The 15,890-nt window shown below is 40.8% G+C and overlaps 1 protein-coding gene across 2 annotated transcripts in view; it reads right to left on the bottom strand.

The window, feature by feature from the left end:
- The window catches only part of mmp16a (matrix metallopeptidase 16a (membrane-inserted)), a 77,189-nt gene that overhangs the window by 12,089 nt on the left and 49,210 nt on the right, over positions 1 to 15,890 (bottom strand). For both annotated transcript variants that reach the window (XM_032551206.1, XM_032551205.1), the window contains 2 exons: positions 15,082 to 15,243; positions 8,823 to 9,040 (listed from right to left, as the gene is read on the bottom strand). In XM_032551206.1, the coding sequence (XP_032407097.1) occupies positions 8,823 to 9,040; positions 15,082 to 15,243 (380 nt within the window). The remainder of the gene's footprint in view (positions 1 to 8,822; positions 9,041 to 15,081; positions 15,244 to 15,890) is intronic.

Here is a 15,890-nt window from a genome sequence, read left to right on the forward strand (position 1 = left end):
CCTGCTTTGACAGCTGTTATGCCTCAAAAGACACACTTCCTCAGGTTTCCTGGGAATGCCTCCTTTACACACGCAGACGTTGAAGAACACGCTGGGAAAACCATCACGTATCTGGGGGCGAAACAATAGCCGGGGCCTTTATGAGGGTCTGATTTCCTCTGGGGGCGGCAGGGGGACATGAGTAGCCAAGTGGAAGGTGTGTCCTTTTGATGTTGGGCGAAACGTGATGACAGAGGGCGCCGGGGGAGACCCAGCTGCGAAAGCCATTAGAGCCCGGCGAGATGTCCCACCCCTTTGGCGATGAACGGCCAATTGAACGTGCTCCGCGCTCGGCCCCAGCAGCCTGACCTCGTACATGCCGAGAGACACAGCGAGGGAGAGGAGACGACTCATCCTCGCAGCCTGCCTCTTTCACAGTCAAAGCTGAACTGACTATTCATGAAACGCGCCTTGCCCCGCTCTCTTTCTCTCTTCGTCTAATCCAATTGTTTCACTGGGACTGCACTCTCCCTGGACTCTGTCTCCTTTTTCTTTTTCATTTCCCCTTTGTCTCTCGATTCCGCCTATCTCCCCCTTGCTATGCCTGCTGCCTCCATAGATTTTTAACAGTGCAGCATTTTTCCTCTGTGCGAGGTTTGCCCGGTAATTGAAAACAGTTCAAACTGAGAAATCTAACCCCTTTGAATGCTTCTGACTGTAGAAAGGGCACACTCCCTCTCTGAAAATAAAGCTCGAGCAAGCAGACATCCCTTGCAGAAAAGTTTCTGCAGGCGCTTTGCGATTATTTGAAATATAATCAGGAAATTTCAGCTTTAGGTTCGTCTATGTTTTGTGAAAGTGCTTTCACCTGGGCTAGATTACCACATGTTCTCTATCAGGCTTTGAATTCTGCACTGATCAGTGAGATAAATTAACTATATCCGCCAACAAGGAAAAAAATCTACACAAACTGCAAAAAGCGTTATCAGACTGCAGATGACTTCAGCGCTTTGTAAAGCCAAAATCAATACAGCACAGCGCATTATTGCACAAAATGAGGTGCAGCGCATTTCTGATTACCAGAGCTGTGCTTAGAAGCCGTAACAGTGACATAAAGCCCCGTTACGACCACCATTGAAATCGATCCCAACGTGCGTCCTCGCCTGGCATGAATGTGTCTGAGGAAAGAAGTGAAAACGTCATTCATCGTTGTGTCAGAACTATAACGGTTTAATGCTGCTTTGTCCTTCAGCACAACATAAATGCTTAAAAAAACAATTCAAACAGATGAAGATAAAATTTTAAACCAAGGATAATATATCTACCACCTTTTTTGACCCAAATCAACTGAAGATGTACTGAAATGTCAAATGGTAACTGCACTGGCTGTGACTGATGCTACCAGCTGGAGGATGAGAGAGAGCAAATGTTTTAGCTGATAACGGGAAGGTTGTAACAACTACAGCAAATTCATAGCCTGGTAAAACTGCACTTTGTTTTTTTACAAGGCTATTGAGAGTGTACTGAAGTTTTAAATTTTACCCAATCGCTAATGTTCGTCTGTGACGTATGTAATGGTCCCGTTCGATGCTATGAACACTGTGACCATCTGTACTGCGAAGAGAGAATTAGCGAGCCAATTGAGATGGCTGTTGATGTTAATTCAATGCTTGGAAGCGTGGCAGACGTGGACTGAATAACTTTGTTCACTTCCTGCGATGTCATTGCTAAAACTACAGGCAAACAACAATTCAAGAACAGCACAGAAAATCAACATTGTCGTTTACAACTTCTTCTGTTCGCTGATTGGCTGGGTAAAATGGAGCTACTTAGCTCAACGGTAGAAATCCCAGACAGGAAGGCAATGACCAGTTTTGCTCTGTTTTATCTTTTTGAGCTTTCATCTTATGTAACATACCATTGGCAGACTTTTGAAAATTTCAGAGATAAGGATCTACATTTTCTGATGCTCTTTCTGTAGTAATAAGTCTGCTTAAGGCCTGGCTTGTTAATATTAGATGATAAACCATGGAAGGATAGAAAATTATATTTTCAATACAGTACAAATAATAACGCAAATGAGTAACTCACCTACTGGCCATGAATTCCTATGAAGCTTTCAGCAATGAAAGCTTTGTTACATCTAATGTCCTTTCTATTTAGACTCTAACCAAACCTGTAAAAGTGTCTGGGTCTAAGTTGTCACACCTTAATCAGAAACAGCTACACTTTTAGATTGTTGATAATGAAGCTGGGGCACACATGTTATAGATACTGTTTCAAAAAAACCCTAATGGGATGACTTCCTATATCGTGGCTTTCCATCTCCGTCTTTGCAGAGCCGGGAAAAGAGGAAAACACTACAAAGACGTGGCTACTGTGTTCTCATTATTGGACGTGGGAGTCAGAGCATGTCTCAGACATCACCAATCCTAAGCTGCAAGGGACCCCCCTGGCCTCCCACAATCCCCTGCTCTATAATTGTCCTTATAAATGACTGCTGAGAATATATAATGTATGTCCTGATCTAGTCTACGGGTCTCATTTAAGAGATTTTATGCTTGATTGAGATCTGGGTCATTGAGTGCAACCGCAACTCAATCTCTACTGGTTTGTGTAAGAAGCAACAGCAGCCTAAGGTTATTACAACATGCATCGATGGATGAATATTACAAAAGCTATCTATAAGCTACTGAACCTGTAGATTTTATTTCCTTTGCTTTCTTTTTAATATAACCACATCCCAATATGTGGTTATATGTTGGAATATAATCAACATCCCCTTATCGGCAGGAAATTTGGCATATTATACATTTTGTCAAGAAATTACATTTTGGCTAACATTACATGCACTTGCTGATCAAGACCAGTACTGGTGTCAGAAAAAAATAGACCTATTTTATAAAAAAAAAATAAAAAAATTTCAACTTTAAACTTGAGACTGAAAGTGATGGTTGAATTGTTTATGCATTTCAGCAATAAAATCTTATTAAAAGAAGGAACTGAATTGTTTGTATTAGCAATTTCTCTTCCAAATATTTCTTTCACTAGCATTAGTACCTACTACAGAAAGGGACAATTTTTATTCAATTACCCAAATAATCGTTTGAATAATTAATAGATAACATGATAGTTTACAGATTTAGTAACATTTTTAGGACATATACTGTGGTGATAATTCTGTCATTTTGTGTTCTACTAAGAACTACTGCCTCTATTGAGGAACGTCTGACACATTTAATTGTTAAAAAAAAGCTAAGTTTACAATATTGGGTGGCATGTTTGTGTTGAAGTCCTTAAAAAACAATAACTGGGCAAAATTGGAAATGGAAATAAATATCAGTCTATGAAAGCCTGAGTGTTACATCACTACTTATTTCAAAGTTTTGTATCTGCAAATGTAATTTGGAAATATTTCCATAATTATATAAAAAGAAAACAGCTGGTTCATTTGGTTTGTAGCGCAAATACATTAATGTAATCAAATAGCACGAGATAATGGTTGATTTTAAAATAAATGTTAAAATTATTTTTATGCATCACTTTGGAGAATTTACAACATTTTATTTCATTATAAAATCATTAAAATTGTCAAAATATGTGTGATGACCCATGGAAGCAAAGTACTGGCACATTTGCATTTTTATGTTTAGCCATATTTGACAAGATAAACTTGTGTTTATTACCAAACGATAATCTGCTGATTATTGAGAGCAAAGATTAATAGGGCAAAACGTGAGAAGCTGTCAACCATCATTTTTGATAAATAATTACATTTGAGAATATAACAAAATCAATAAGTACTGTAATGTATCGGAGCAATGTCACTTTCTGCTAGGTTTCATTCATCTTGTCGGCTTTTTGTTCCATCAAGAAAATATTAAAGCTTAGAGGAAAGTATGTTGTAGCAAATGTTTGACCTAAATCTCCAAATCCCCTGTATGGATTTTCTGGCTCTACGAACTGACAAGATATCAGTGAGCCATAAACCCAAAATCCAAACTTCAATAATAATGTCTGAGACTCTACATCCAAGTTTTACAGCAGCAAAAAAAAAAAATAAAGAAGAAAAAAAAAAACCCTGATGGAGTCCTGGAAACTTTTGCGTCTGGTTGGAGTCAGACGGCGTGGCACGGCGGTGCAGCACATCTGTGGAACAGCTGCAGGGAGCTTGGTTGCAATTAATGCAGAAGAAAAGAACTGGTCATGTATGAATCCATGCATATGGATGAAAGTGTGTCCTACCCCCCTAATTCCGCTGGGAAACCATATGGTTTGGGAGTTCATTGGGAGTGGGAACGGGAATAGCTGAAGAGATAAAGCTGGTGCCTCCGCAGTTTTCATGGGACATTAACTAGAGACGCCAAATCCAGACCGTCATCGGTGAACCTTCTCTGACCCCTTGTCGCCTCGCTCCAAAGAAAAATAGCCGACCATAAAACTACCGCCCACGCAGGCGTGACGGCCGGCCTGTAGGTTCAGATTAACGCGCCTCGTGTAAATTAGGCCTGAGCACGACTAGGTGGAAGAGCTGGACCCACATTTCATCCAGCTACACACTTATTACACACCTTGTGAGTGTGCTGGCACACTATGAATATTTCCCTTATTTGTCAGCTTACAACCACATGTTGGGGAGCCTGGCTATTTGGCACTGTAAACAGAGATACATGACATATCGGCAATAACATCGGGTGATTATGTGAACTTATGGGGGCTAAATACAAATCCGAAAAATTGAACAATGTATAAATTCCTCTACTTTTAAATTGGTGTGTCACAAATTTGACTGTTTGTGTGATTTGTGAAAAAGTTTTGCAAGCAACGATTTCCACATGGCTGTATTTACAAAATCTTGGGATATGTTGATCTTATCCTGGAAAATCAATGATAAGATCAAGATCAAGACAAGACATACTAACATAATTAACACCAAGAGGATCAACCTTTGGTAGGGATTGTGCGTGTGTACGTTTTTAGCTAATCCTTAGCTTTTCATGCTGTCGCTGCTTATCCTGATCGCCTACTGAGGCCCATCGCAGTAAAGTTTATGACCTTCGTGTTGCGTCTGCATGCGGAGCTGCTTCTGCTACGCTTCCACATGTGGATCATTTGAGTATTTAGGCAAAAATGTTGCCTAAATATTTTTTAGGCAAAAAATATTTGTTTCCTCCAGTATCCCTATCTCAGTACCTGAGGCGGCTGAGGGGCCGCCTCAGCTGCGGGTATAGTGTGCCGATACCTGCACCTGAGGCAGTATAGTGCGCTGATATAGTGCGCAGGTATAGTGCACTGATATTTCTAACTCTGCGAGGTTCAAATGTTGGAGCAGAGGGAAAACTGGCTCATCATTCTAAAGTACATACAGCTATTATCCTGGCACATTAAGAGGAAATGTTCTATTTATGTGTAAATGACTGTAATGTTAATAGGCTCTGATGTGCGTTCAAAGAGAGAAAACAATCAAGTGAAAATAACACCCACAGTTACGAGTCAATACGGCTGTGTTCATTAGAGCTACACTGCGAACGAAGCTCTTCTTTAAGCGTGGGGGAAATTTTCATTTTTTTATTTTTGCCTAGTTTGTTCTTCTCAAAATGCAGTTGTGCACATTTAAATGAAGCTGCAACTCATACATCCTCCTAATAAAACATGTCCGACATGACTTATACATGCAGAAGGTAAGAGTGGAAGTAAAAGCACAACACATGTCAACTTGAGTGAAAAAGTTGCATTTTTTTCCTACAAAAAGCAGTTTTTTTGCCTATAAAAAAAAACTTTGCAGCTTTCAGAGTATTTGCACCGATGAACTCTGAAAGTTCCCAAGCATCTGCAGTCTGCACCTACTGCTAAGATCTCTGCTGTAATGACTTGGCGGAGACCGCAATCCAGTCTTATAAAACAATCAAGTAGGATGGTGAGTAAAGCCGAGTGGCGCAGGCCAAATGGCTCGCAAAACCAACGAAACCAAGCGTATAATTCATGGACCCGACCAAGCACTGAGGAAATTGCTGTTATAAATGACAGCAAAGCAACACAGGATAAGCAGACACGAGACTGCACATCATTTCTGAAATGTAAGCCATCAGTTTAAGCTGGTCTTTATGTCTCATTTGTAGGCTTTGGCGAGTTCTGAAGGGAAATTTATCAGGGTCTGGAGTAATGCAAACAACTCTAATTATGAATCCAGATAAACTTCTTTATAGTTGGACCGCTTCCTGTGCGAGGGGGGAAAAAAGGTGTTAACACGATACGTCAGTCATTTCGGAGAAACCTGGCCACGCTTTCACCGAGGAAGGAGAAATATAAGAACCACCTGCTCCTCCGGGGGGGAACGAACTAACATTTTGAATCCAAGTCAAACTCCTTTGCCGGTTTTTGTGCTTCGAAATATCGCTCGACATTCTGAGACGGGGATTACGCTAAACAGGTGAGCAAATGACCGAGTCTTAATGTTGTTGGTGGTCCTAATGAGGTAAAGGTGGCAGAGCTTTACAGCTTCGTTTACGAGAGTCCTGCAACAAATCATCGCCGTCTTCCAGCGTTTTCGCGAGGATTTTGTTTGGACCTTTGGGAAAACGTGAGCTGGTGCTGCGGAAGCATTTGGAGCTGTGAGAAACGTGAGCCAAGCAGTTTCGACAACTCGGTCCGAAACTGGTTTGCTGACATTTGCAGCTGTAAATGCCTGAAGGGCGGGGGGGGGGGGGGGTTTCGGCACTTTCCACATCCACATGCCCCTTTCATCCATACGGTAAAGGTTGCGCTTCTGTACAACATTCACGTTGAGATCTTTTACACACAAAAAAATCTTATTTTTAAATACTTGGGTTACTATTTGAAACACAAATCAAGGTTTTTCTGGCCTGAAAATAACTTTTGTATTCAAATATAAAAAGGTGTTTCTTCTGCCAATCACTGATCCAAGACAATCAAGAAAATATTGGCCAACTTCAGTCCTTGGCTGATTGAATGGTGAATTTCCAGTTTACTGTATAATAAAGAAAGTCTTAAAAAATTGTGATACTACAATTGTGGGTAGGTAAAAAGGTTGAGAACCAGAAAAGCAAAGACTCCAAAGCAAAATCAGCTTTTTTATATTAGAGCTAAGTTTCATCTAACTTTTAAAATGGACTGTAAAAATGGTATTCTTTTAACAGCCCAAACTTTACTATTGTCTGGAGATTTTAGGGGATTTTTTAGTATTTTTTTGTCTAATTTCTTGAGAAAATATCTTAGTACACTTGAAATAAGATGCGACTAACTTACAAGTAACTTCTCAGCAACATAGGAGCTCGTTCCTAAGTCAATAATTGCTTAATATTGATGAGAAAGTTATAGTTCCACTGACATATTATTTCACTTGTAACAAGGGAAAAATGTTTTCTTATAAGTGAAATAATTTGCCAGAGGAACTAGCACTTCGTCAATATTAAGGAGTTATTGACTTAAAACAAGCTCCTACATCTTGCTGAAAGGTTATTTGTAAGTTAGTTTTGCCTCTAAGGTATTGGCACTAGAAACTAGACCAGAAATACTTAGTAAAATTTTGTGTTTGTATTCTATTATGCTACTTTAAAATTATTTCCTTGTTTAGACAATGTTTCCATGCCCTGAGAATATCACACTGGCACAAATTCACGCTTGAAATTGGCCAGAAAGGTATTAAGTTTAGAGTGATCTGATCTGAATTGGCCCACAGAACTGTGATCGTTTCATCTTTAATTTTACTAATTTTTTTAAGACTGTCTTCTTGACTTCCTAAACTCAAAATCGCCTGAAGATGGCTGAACATTGTCTCTGTCTCGAGATGAATAAATCCCATGATCCTCATCACTTTATCAGATCGGGCGCCTGCCCTCGGAGGCACTATAGGCTGCGAACATCATGTGAAAGAGGCAGGGAGAGACTTTAGGCTATAATGAAAAAAATAATAAACACAATCTGGGCTTTGAGTCTACCAGCTCCGTCTCACAGCCAGATTTATCTCATTCGGAGAGTTGAAATGAAAACCTTGGTGTCTGGAGAGTAAACACACAAAGAGGGTTTTCCATCCCTCCGTTTCACAAGCCTCCTTATTTAACCAGTGAATGGAATCTATTTATATCTGCTAGACAAATTCGCTCTCACATAAAGTAAGGTCACAACATCTCCACTCGGTGAGACTCACACAGGACAACTTTGTGCTGGTCTTAAGGTTAGAATGTGTTTCAATGCCTTGTCTTCACCGGCTTCCACCAAGGATGAATGTGTTTTTTTCTCACTCACTGGGGCGAAAGCACAGCACTGTTCATGTGTTTGCATTTGGTTTTGGTCAAATTTCCACTTTATCCAAATTTCTAAACACTGGTGCCCCGGATAGCCTCCAAAGAGCCCCAACAGGAGAGAAAAGCGTCCTATGTTAGTAGCTTTCACCATTTTTCTACATGAACTGCCAGCCATCTTTCCACCAAATGTTTGATATTACCTGCCCAGGCTAAATCTGAACCAGATTAGCAGAAATAAATCCCACCCAATGTGTATTTATGCAGCCCTCCAAGCTCTTAATGATCCATTCTTTATTCGCCTCCAGTTGGCAGAATCTGTTCTTTTCCAGGCAAACCTCAAACTGACAGACCATTCAAATAGTTCTGCGTTAAATCTGTTGTGGTTGTTTCAGGCAACAACTGATACATTTTTCGCCAGAAAAGTCAGGGAGAAGAAGTCTATCTCGAGGCGTGCAGGGCCGTGTGATCGCTCTTATCGCTGAGAGACTCAGACGACGGGTAAAAGGAAAACAGCTGCGAGGTTCGAAGTGAGCGAAGAAGGCCCCGGGTTTGTTTTGACACGACAGACTCTCCGTTTACCTTGAAGACGAACATCTCCCTCCTCAATATGGCCACCGTGTTGAAGCCTCCGTCGCAGATGTTCGGTATGGCGTTGGGGTGGGACGGCCTGTCTCCTGGGGGCAGCCTCGGAGGTCGCGTCTGCCTGTCTGGTTTGCGGGGATCCGAGGGAGGATGGGAGCGTGGCGGGGGCGCCGTGGGCAGAGGCTTGGTGGGCTGGGGGTTCCTATCAGGGGGCCCTGGGGAAAGACGGAGAAAATAAATCTCACTTGTCGTCACACTTTTAATCTGCAGAATGTTGTTTTTACCACTTTTTTCGACAAGCTATGGTGGAGGGGAGTGGGGAGAAATTGATGTAATAAATCCCACCTTAACAGGGTTATGAATGTAAAGTCAACATGTTCCCATGGCGTAGAGACATTATAAATATTTCATCTCTCAATGTTGCAAAAGAAATGTATAATTATTGTTTCTATCAGGATTTCACGTGGCGCAATTAACAATACCTTAGAAATTTTTTAAAATAAATATCAACTACAATTTTTTGAAAGGAATTCCAAACTTTTTTGGGGTTCATCTCTGTGTATATAACATTTTCTCATTCATAATCCGTCTTCCTGTTTCCCTTTAGGACACAAACATGACGGCCACTGGGTTGGACGAGAACCAACATTTATCAAACAGTAGAGTTTAGATTTATGTCCCGAACCTCGGGCTTCTGAGGCGTTTGATTAACTTGCAAATACATGCAGCACAGAGAAAACCAAATGATATGAAGATGTGTTAACATTTTTCTAACACAAATACAGGAGCAGATAGCTTAACCTGTTGAGGAAATAAAATAAGAAGGGTGCAGAAATGAGTTGGACTGTAACAAGCAGTGCAATGCACCCTGCACCGCTCCTATCAACCGCTCATCCCAGATGATTTGTACTTGACTCACCCTGCACTTAGAACAAACGACAAAAAGGAGGTGGAAGATGTTGAGCAAAAGCTAAATATACTTAAATGATGGTCTAAAAATAAAATTATTGTCTTGGCTCGGGCCTATAACTAAAGTTAATCTGTTGGGTCGAGTAGGATTGGATTTTTTAGGCTCGATCTAAACTCTGTCGTACCACACCACACAATAATCAGGATGCTATCATTAAGTGATATGAACATATTTATACCTTTTTTTTTAAAAATCTTTCATACTTGAAATTTTTTCTTTAGTTTTTAACATAAAACTGTAAAGGGGTAACACACAACAAGTTCAGTATGTTATAAAGTAGTGCTTGCAACTTTAACCATCTTTTTGAAATGCTAAACAGATGTCTGGAAGTTGCAGAACATTTTTATAAATGTAAGGTAATTATGAAGTTTGTTTTAGTCACATGAGACACAAGATGGTTTCAAATCCAGTCACCATAAGATCCAACACCTAAAGCGAGCAGATCTAATATTCTAAACTTATTATTTTGGGATTTCTTTTCTCACTGAAAACATGCAGAAAAATGAAGGTTACATTGTTTTTCTGAGTGAGGTTATATCACTGCCAAAAAAATAAAACAATGCAAGTCAGACACCATTACAAGGGGTCGCCATTAAACGTAGCCAAAACTGGATGTGCCAATTAAAATCAGTTTCAAACTAGGTTTTCTTGAGCTTTCCTCTTCTGGGAAGCATTCTTTGTGATGGGTAGAGATGAAAAAAATATTACTTTTTCCTCGCTGGATGCCTGAACACGGCTGAGTGCCATTCAACATTGATGAGGTACATGAGAGAAGGAGTGCGACGCGTTCATGGGAAAAACAGAGAGAGGAGAAGGAGGCCGAAAGAGCGCAAACAAGTGGGTCGTGCGGATGAATAATTGAGCAAATGATGATGCGTGAATAACACACTGTAACTGTGAGGATATGAGTTGCCATGTGTTGATTGGGGTCACGTGGGGCGCCATGTGTTGATGCGGGAATAGACAACCGTGATACGAAGGATGCAAATGTGACAAACGACCCCGTCCTGAAAACGCCCCCAAACGGCTTAAATCGCTGTTTTGGAAAAGTAAAGAATCGACTTAACGTACTTCTGACACCAAGAAAAGTCGGACTAGATAAATCGTGGGACAAACTAAAAAATGGGTGAAGCATTAATCTCGCTGGATTAAGATCCTGTCCAGTCGGCAAAACTCATCAGCTGATTCACATGATACCGATTCTGTTCATCGACTGAGTCAAATCCCCTGAAACACATCCCTAGATTAGTGGAGCCAGAGTGCTGCGCAGTCATGGAAGCGTGACATGTCGATAGTCATGTCGATAAAACTCGCAAATATGCACACACAACAACATGTTGGCGCAGAGCAGCGGCTGATTCACCGATCACACACGGAAACAGAAGACAGGAATCTGATCTTTGAACTCGGGTAGCTTACACACGGATTACACTGGCAATCTGTGAAATATGTTTGGATATAGCATATTTGCGAGGCTAAATAAATGAATGGAAAGACGTTAATGTGCGATAAAGAAAATAGTACATTGCACTGGAAGCATAACGAACAATGACTGTAGTGTAGAAAAACACACTACAAACATTCAGACTTCAGATCCAAATGTATCCCTGCAGAAAATTAACACAATATGGTTTTTTCACTTTAAAAGCATACATATTTTAATCAGCACTGTACTAGTTACATTTAAACTGGGAATGTGGCAGTTTTAATCTTGATCAAAACCATTAACCTTTGGAAAACCGTGTGCCATTAGCATTAACAAGGGTTAGAAGGTTCACTAGTGAAAAGTGGCTAAAATGGCCCAGTTGGATCCTTGGTTTTCACCCCATAAGGGGTAAAATACGTTGTACCCCTTACATTTTACAGGTACATTCTCTGGTAAAACTGGACTCTAAAACATAACAGAATATCACATTGATTTATATATATCAAAGCATAAGCGTAGCGTATTTACAATTTACTGCCATCATGACAGAAAAATAGCAAAATCAGCAAAGTAACAATCTAAAAATAATGTTAAGGTTTGAAAAATAGTTAGAAGTTATCAATATATTCAAATGAAAACTTGCCTTTTATTCACAATATACAATGTACTAATCATACCCAATTTACAGCTTCTTGGCCTAAATCAAAAGATGAGTTTCAGACAAAGTTGTAGGATATAAAGCTTAAATCACAAATCTTTGAGAAGCCATTTTAATATCACAAAATCTCATCTTACAAGATGTTGTGATCGGTGAATAAAAGAAAATGCACATAAAATACTATGATCTGAAACTCAAAACTTGTGATTTACTAGTAATTGAGATGAACATTGATCCAGTTCCTAATTTGGTAACATCTTGGTGTATCCTCGGTGAACTCAAGCATGCCTTTGTACACAGGATATGAGCAAGAATTGTCTCTACAGGACAGGAAGTCATTCTCTTCAAAGCCAATTGAGAAAAACATTAACTGTCCATGAATTAAAAGTAGGAAATAATTTTGCTTTAGATCTTCATATGATCTACGATAGTGATTCAAGTTCGACATTCATTCTACGAGGTCTTATCTTCATTGAAGATTGTAAGAGGAATATAAATTATCTGGAGAACAAAAACAACTGAGAGGCATTTCTTCCCGAGAGAGCAGACATAAGCTCTGGAATATTAAAGTCTCTCCTCACCGTTAGGCAAATCTAACCGGTGTCAAAAGTTGTATTCCCAGAGTTTCTTGTTTCCCCCTCGACACTCCGACAGACTACAAATAAAAGTCCTAAACCCCTCGTAAAGACCGTACACTGTCTCACTCCATTGCGCTGTCTTCATTTGGACTGCCTTCACCTAGTCAAGTCTTCTATTTGTAATCCATCGCTGCACCTTGTTCCTGTTTTGTTCCGTGAGTTAAATGGGTGTTGCCATGAGGCAGAAAAGAAGTGGGCCATCTGCAGCAGGGTAGAAACAAGGCGGAGAGGAGATGCCATCACTCATCCTGCCCTTCAACTCTTGGAAGAACGGAGGAGGAGGGAGGAGAAGAGACAAGTAAAACATGAGAGGGATGAGGAGAGATTTGATCGCTTGCCCGGGTCTGTCATTCCCACAGGGACGTGCCCTGACCATGTAGGCAGATGGCAGGTTGTTTTCCGTGAGTGTGTGCGTGTGATGCGTGTGTGTCCACTGAGTCGTCTCAGTGGAGTGGGACTAGTTTACAACAACGACAGCTGAAACTCAACACCATCACTTTCCATCAGCTCCACAAGTCAGACAGAATGGAGGTCGAGACGGCTTCAGCATTCGGGATAATTAACATCCATCCATCCATCCATTTTCTGTTCACCCTTGTCCCTAATGGGGTCGGGAGGGTTGCTGGTGCCTATCTCCAGCTACGTTCCGGGCGAGAGGCGGGGTACACCCTGGACAGGTCGCCAGTCTGTCACAGGGCAACACAGAGACATACAGGACAAACAACCATGCACACACACACTCACACCTAGGGAGAATTTAGAGAGAGAGACCAATTAACCTGACAGTCATGTTTTTGGACTGTGGGAGGAAGCCGGAGTACCCGGAGAGAACCCACGCATGCACAGGGAGAACATGCAAACTCCATGCAGAAAGACCCAGTCTAATTAACAGTAATAAAAAAAAATTATAAATACTTCACATTAGATTAAAGAGAAACATCTAGTCAGATGTTACAAGTATAAAATTAGGAACTTTGCTGGTTCTTACATAAATCCTTCACCGTTTAATTGAATTTCACACTTCTGCCCTGCAGCTCTGTGAGCTTTATGACAAGACAAAAGTCTCTGCAATCACTCTGTCAATTCAAAACGGGTGTCAGCCAAGAATGTGTAGAATAGGGGCTGCAGTGATGAAGCAGACAGTGGTCTTAAAGATAGATCTTTGTGTTTGATGTAACTTGTATGTGAAGAGATTTTCAGATCTAATGGTTGAAACCTAGCAACCTTACTTATGCATTAAGAGTGTTTTCACACCTGATGGTCCAGTAGACTTGGTTCGACTGAGGACCAAAACTGCAACATCTGTTACAGTTTCAAATGGTGTGGTTCACTTCCACACTCCACTGTGCCAAATGATCCAAACTAATTGAAAAACCTGTTCAAGAGACTTTCCAGGCAAATGGACTAGAGCTTGATTAAAGTGGACTAAAGGGGGTTGATGTGAATACACCATAAGAAGCAAGTTTAAGGATTGTAGCCTCCAAAAATGACTGTGTGATTGCCAGCCATGGACTTTCTGGATGAAGTTGGCATGTTGCACCAGTCCAGGTGTGGGTTCTCTGAAAGTTCTCTGACTTTCTCTCACCGTCCGCATGTTAGGTTAATTGGCCACCCCGAATTGACAAACCCGATCCTTCGCCCAGTCACCCGATGCTAAAGCAGGTAGAGAAAATGAGCAACTAGTCTGAACTGCATAATGCTGCACTAACTAAAGGATCTTTAAAAGGCAACGTGGGATTTACAAAACCTTTATTCTCCCTGTGAAAACAGAACTGAGCATTCTCAATGCCTTTTTTTTTTGGCATTAGGACCGCTTCGGGATTAGACGAGTATAAAAACCTTAATATATGGACTCTTAAGACCTGGACTGAATTACTGCAAACTGATTAACTATTTTCTAAAACACATTTATGGAACCAAACAAAAGGGGACTCTTAGTTTTTCCACCAATTTGCAGCCTCATCTCATTCTTGGAAGCCAGCATTGTGACGATACTTGCTTCATGAGCCACAAGTGTCGTCACACTCCTTGTCAGAGGGAAAGAGAGAGAGAGGCTGCCCATGAAGAACTAGATTGCCACTGTTTTTTAACTGAATTCATCTCGTCTCTAAAATAGACTGTAATCGATGCAAATTTAGAGTTGAATTGAATTACAGTGGACAAATCTAATATTCCAACAACGGCGTCTCTGTTAGCTCTGGCCTCAGCGTATATGGAGCCCTGAACCATCTGGATACCAACATCCAGATAGTGGAATAAACAAGCATTGATAAGAGATGGGTTCACTCAGGGATTTCATCCAAGCAAACCAAGTCACGTCAAGCAGAACTTTTACTTATCACACAAGTCTTCAGGGATTAACGGTTTGCAGATATGAATGGAAGAGGTTGAATCAACAAGATTTAAAACAAATCTCTCAATCTAAGGCGCTTGGAGAAAAATTATGACATCGGTATATGCTGTTGGCTCCCTTATGTTTGCCAAGTTTTTCAATTCAACGTGTCATCACACACCTACACCCTCATAAAGCAGATCAAAAATATAGATACAGTTTCAACCCTTACCGTAAATCTTCTGGATTCCCATCAGGTCGTCCATGGGCAGCTTGAAGTTGTCCGTGTCCATATACTGGTAGAAAGGCGCCATGATGGCCGTGGGATCGTTGGAGTGCTCCAGGCCCAGTGCGTGGCCGAGCTCGTGGACGGCCACCAGGAACAAATCGTTACCTGGGAACAGAGAGACGAGGAGGGAGTGAGCAGAGCGGAGGGAGCAGCTACCGTGTTCAGCGCTGCTTTTGGCTGCTGCTGGCAGTGAACTGTTTTGTAGCATCTTATGTCCCTCACAAGCAAACAGAGATGAATAAAAAATCTTGGCCAAGCTCTTTTTTGGTCACCTTGCAGCTTGTCAGGTTGCACCTGTTCCGATTGGCAGTGCTGGAGTAGCTGGTGGAAATACAGCCAACTTTTCCAAGTGCAGTATTGACTATTGAAAAAAAAAAGATGCTATAACAGTAATAGTTTTGGGTATTTCACATTTAGAAAGTAACACAGTCCCTGTATGGCTCTAAAGTGACCAAGGACAGATGCTGTATTTCCACTGCACTGATATCCTAAGCCTTTATTAGCCATATATGAATATATGCATAAACTCGCCTTTACTGGCAAAAGGAAGCACTTTACTTACCCTTAAATACAGGTAAGAGGACGACCTTTTGAGACAGTGTCCATTAAAGCAATAGATCAACACAAGACAATATTTTGTTTTTTACAAAAGTGTAATTTATTTATATTTGACAACACTTATTCTTAAACCACTAAAATCCAGTTACCCATAGAAGCGTAGCTTAGCATATTTAATAATTCAGCTGGTAAAT

Source organism: Xiphophorus hellerii, chromosome 21 (assembly GCF_003331165.1).
Source record: "Xiphophorus hellerii strain 12219 chromosome 21, Xiphophorus_hellerii-4.1, whole genome shotgun sequence".
NCBI lineage: Eukaryota > Metazoa > Chordata > Actinopteri > Cyprinodontiformes > Poeciliidae > Xiphophorus > Xiphophorus hellerii.